The sequence below is a fragment of the Muscardinus avellanarius genome (genome assembly GCF_963383645.1).
Source record: "Muscardinus avellanarius genome assembly, chromosome: 3".
Taxonomy (NCBI): Eukaryota; Metazoa; Chordata; class Mammalia; order Rodentia; family Gliridae; genus Muscardinus; species Muscardinus avellanarius.
Window position 1 is genome coordinate 50,398,262 of NC_137788.1, and position 3,607 is coordinate 50,401,868.

A 3,607-nucleotide genomic window follows, 5' to 3' on the forward strand; every position below is an offset into this window, starting at 1 on the left:
GGGGCAGGAGACAGAGTATACTGGATAGTGAAATTGATCATATTGTATTTAGCTGGGTGCAGGGCACATGCCTATAATTCCACTATATAGGAGGCTGAGATGGAAGGATCGCAGGTTCATAGCCAGCCTCAGAAACTTGGAAAGATCCTCTTTTCAAAATGAAAAGTAAAATAGGGTTGAGGGTATAGCTTGGAAGTAGAATGCCCCTGGATTAAATCCTCAGTACCACGAAAAAAGATGTGTTTTTACGTATATCCAGATATGACACTGTGAACCTCACCATTCTGTATAATGGAGATGCACCAATAAATATAAAAAAATTTTAAATTGAGAAAGAAAATAAGTAAATGTAATCAGAAATAAAATATAAAGCCCCCAAGTCATAGGAAATTAAAAGAGACCAAAGTGGTATGAGTCTGAGGAGAGTTTCACAAACTCCATATTTGGGGTTGTGTCCTTCCCACATTTTATTAAATTCAATTTTTTTTTAAAAAAAATCATAGCAGCATTATCAAAGACATATGTACAAATATTTTTTAACAAAAGAAAACAATGCGAATTCAGCCGTAGTAAGGGTGAGCTGAGGAACAGACGCTGTTTCTGGGGCAGCCTGTCCTCTAACAAAGACATCTACAATGTGTTCAGGCAGCAGAAACAGGTTTCTGTCCTCCAGACAAGCTATGTGGTTGGAAATACAAATGACAGTAAATGAGCATACTCCACAGGTCCAATTAACAAGCTCCTCTTCTCCTTGGGAAGACCACAGTACAGAAAAGCACATCAAATAACTTAAACCCAAGGCAGTAAAAGTGCTGAAATGAGTTTCCCATCTAAACCCCTTTCAGCCTTTGGGGTGGATCCCATCGCTTGCAAAAGAGGCTGGGTCATCAGATGTTTGGTTCTCCTTACACTGGGCTCTGTGCCAGTCTTAACTCTTGGAGTCAAGTTTCTTGTTGTTGGACAGAAAGGGAGGGGATTTTACAAAATACTTCCTTCAAGATGGAAGTCAAAAAGAAGTGACCCTGAGACCGGGACCTATCGATCAAAGTTGGTGCGAATGGAGAGGGGACAGGGTAGCAGGTTTGGGGGAGGAAAAGGCCTCCACTAGGCCTCAAGGGTCAGGGGTAAAGCCACAGTCCTGGCCCCTCCCCGCCCCCACGGCCGGGTACCTACAAGCTGGGCTCGTTTCTCAACTCCCCCAGCTCCTTGACCTCCACTTTCTTGTACTTCCCCGACTTCCTCCGGTTGGAGATCACCAGCACGACCACGCCGGCGACCACGGCCACCGTGACCACCACGATGACGGCGATGAGGCCGGCAGTGAGGCGCTTCATAGAGAACTGGGGGGGCTTCTCGTCCAGGTAGTAGATGAGCGTCCGCTCCACCTGCAGGGGCTGGCCGCGCACCCCCAGGTCCAGGCTGCTGGAGAACAGCGACTCGCCCTTGACGTCCCTCTCGAAGTAGTAGGCGGCGTCGGCGATGTCCACGTCCCCGGGGGCCTTCTGTGACGCGTTCTGCCGCAGCTCGATCTGGATGGTGGGCTCCTCGTAGTGCACGGCCTCCACGAACCCGGGGCGCAGCCCGTAGCGCTGGCGGAAGAGCCGCCTGAGCTCGGCGTCCAGGTCCGAGTGGTTGAAGGCGCGGGCGGCCGGGCGGTGCAGCAGGTCGATGAGGATGTGGTGGGTGCGCACCACCTCGTCGCAGCGCAGGCTGCGGTCGCCCTTGTCGGTGCGGCGCACGCCCACCGAGTTCACGCACCAGCACTCGGAGGTCTGGTTGCACTGGCGCGCCTTGAAGCGGCCCTCGTGGTCGCACTCGGGGTCGTAGAGGCCGTCGTTGTCCACGATGGCGTGCTCGCTGGGCTGCACCAGCCGCCGGCCGCTCTTGGGGGCCACCATGCGCGCCTTGAGCAGCAGGCACTTGGGGGTCAGCGTGGAGCAGTCCAGCAGCGCGCCTGAGCCGAGCGCGCGGCACTGGCAGAGGCCGCCGGGGCCGTCGGGGCTGCAGACGGCCATCCTGTTGGTGGCGCACGTGCAGTTGGGCTGCGCGGCCGTGTAGCCCAGCGCGGCGCCCAGCAGCAGCAGCAGCAGCAGCGGCGGCGGCGGCGGCGGCGGGAGGCCCCGGCCCCTGGCCATGGCGGGGCGGAGGAACGCGGACGGACGCGGGCGCTGAGGCTCGGCGGGCTGGGCTCCGGCGACGGGGACGGTCCACGGGCGTCTGCCGCCCGGCCGCTCCCTCCCGCTCTTATAGTCCGCCCGACCTGCCCGGCTGGTTCTGCCGCGACTCACCCGCCCCGGCTGGGGTGACACATCCCCCCACCTCCCGGCCCCGCGGAGGCGCAGCCCGGATGGGACGGGGCGGGGACGCTGCTCCCGTCTCCTCCCCACCGAGAGGAGGGAGGGGGAACCGATACTCACCTGTGGCTGCCCGCACCTGCCCCGCCCCGCCCCGCCGCCCCCTCGCGGCTGCAGGATGGGGACCTCCGCGTCCCGCCGCTCTACGGGCGGGGGTCCCTGGAATCCAGAAGGGCCACCCGCGACTGTGCATTCTCCGCACTCGGCCCCACACGCCTGCCTTTTCCCTCTCCCCTTTCCAGGCCCCACCCGCCAGGCTTTCGCACTCTCTCTCTTCTCCCCCCACCCAGCCCCTCGCCCCGTTCTAGCAGAGCTCTAGGCTCACTCGCTGTATCTCATCCTCCAGCCCCGACAGCAGCAGCAGGCTTGGGCTAAGAGACCCATTTTATAAGTGGTGGCCGGCGCGGCTTACACACGAAAGCTTCCCAGTTTTCAGTTTCCTCCGATTCCTGGGAGGGGTCTTTTGGTATCTGGCTTGGCAGTCGTGAGATCTTAAATGTTGTGGAAACAAAGTAATGCAAAATCTAAAGTTTAAAAAGAGCAGTTTTGAGCCGGACGTGTAATCCCAGTATTTAGGAGGCTAAAATGGGAAGATCGCAGGTTTGAGACCAGCCTCAGCAACTTGGTGAGACCCTCAGCACGTTAAAAAAAAAAAAAAAAAAGGAAGGAAGGAAGAAAGAAAGAAAAAAGAGAAAAAAGAAAGAAAAGAGAGGAAAGAATAAAAAAAAGAAAACAGTTTTGTTACCCAGCACATCTCCAGTAGAACCAAATTTCCTGGTGTCCAATGTATTAAAAATTCTGTCAAACATTTTTTCTCCTACACACACACACACACACACACACACACACACTATGCTTATACTTAGTTTTTATAAGGAGATGAGAAGGAACACATTCTTAAAGAGCCAGCAAGACTATAAGGAGTTCTGTGTGGAATTTGATCCTCAAAGAGCAGACCTCAACCACTGTGCACATAATGAAAGAAATTGCCAGCCTACCAGTGTGTGTCTCCTTTAATGGGACAGAGGGGTCTCAATCTCTTTTTGAATTACTGAGAAAGTCCAGGTTTCCGAAGCCATGGTAAAATTAACAATAATTAGCAAGCTATAATTATTCCCAGTCCTCCATCAAAGCACATTTTATATATTCAGCAGTTAATGTGGGTACCACCAGTACAAAGGTGTTGTTTAACACATGAAAGCCAGCTGGGCCTCTGCCCCATTAATTTTCAAGCAATTCCTGAGGCAGGTAGA

At 54.4% G+C, this 3,607-nt stretch overlaps 1 protein-coding gene across 1 annotated transcript; it reads right to left on the reverse strand.

Moving 5' to 3' along the window:
* Positions 1-1,169: 1,169 nt before the first annotated feature.
* TACSTD2 (tumor associated calcium signal transducer 2) lies at positions 1,170-2,135 on the reverse strand (the record flags this gene model as incomplete). The annotated part of the gene is made up of 1 exon (XM_080690889.1): positions 1,170-2,135. The coding sequence occupies one exon, from the start codon at positions 2,133-2,135 to the stop codon at positions 1,170-1,172; it is 966 nt and encodes a 321-aa protein (XP_080547015.1).
* Positions 2,136-3,607: the final 1,472 nt, after the last annotated feature.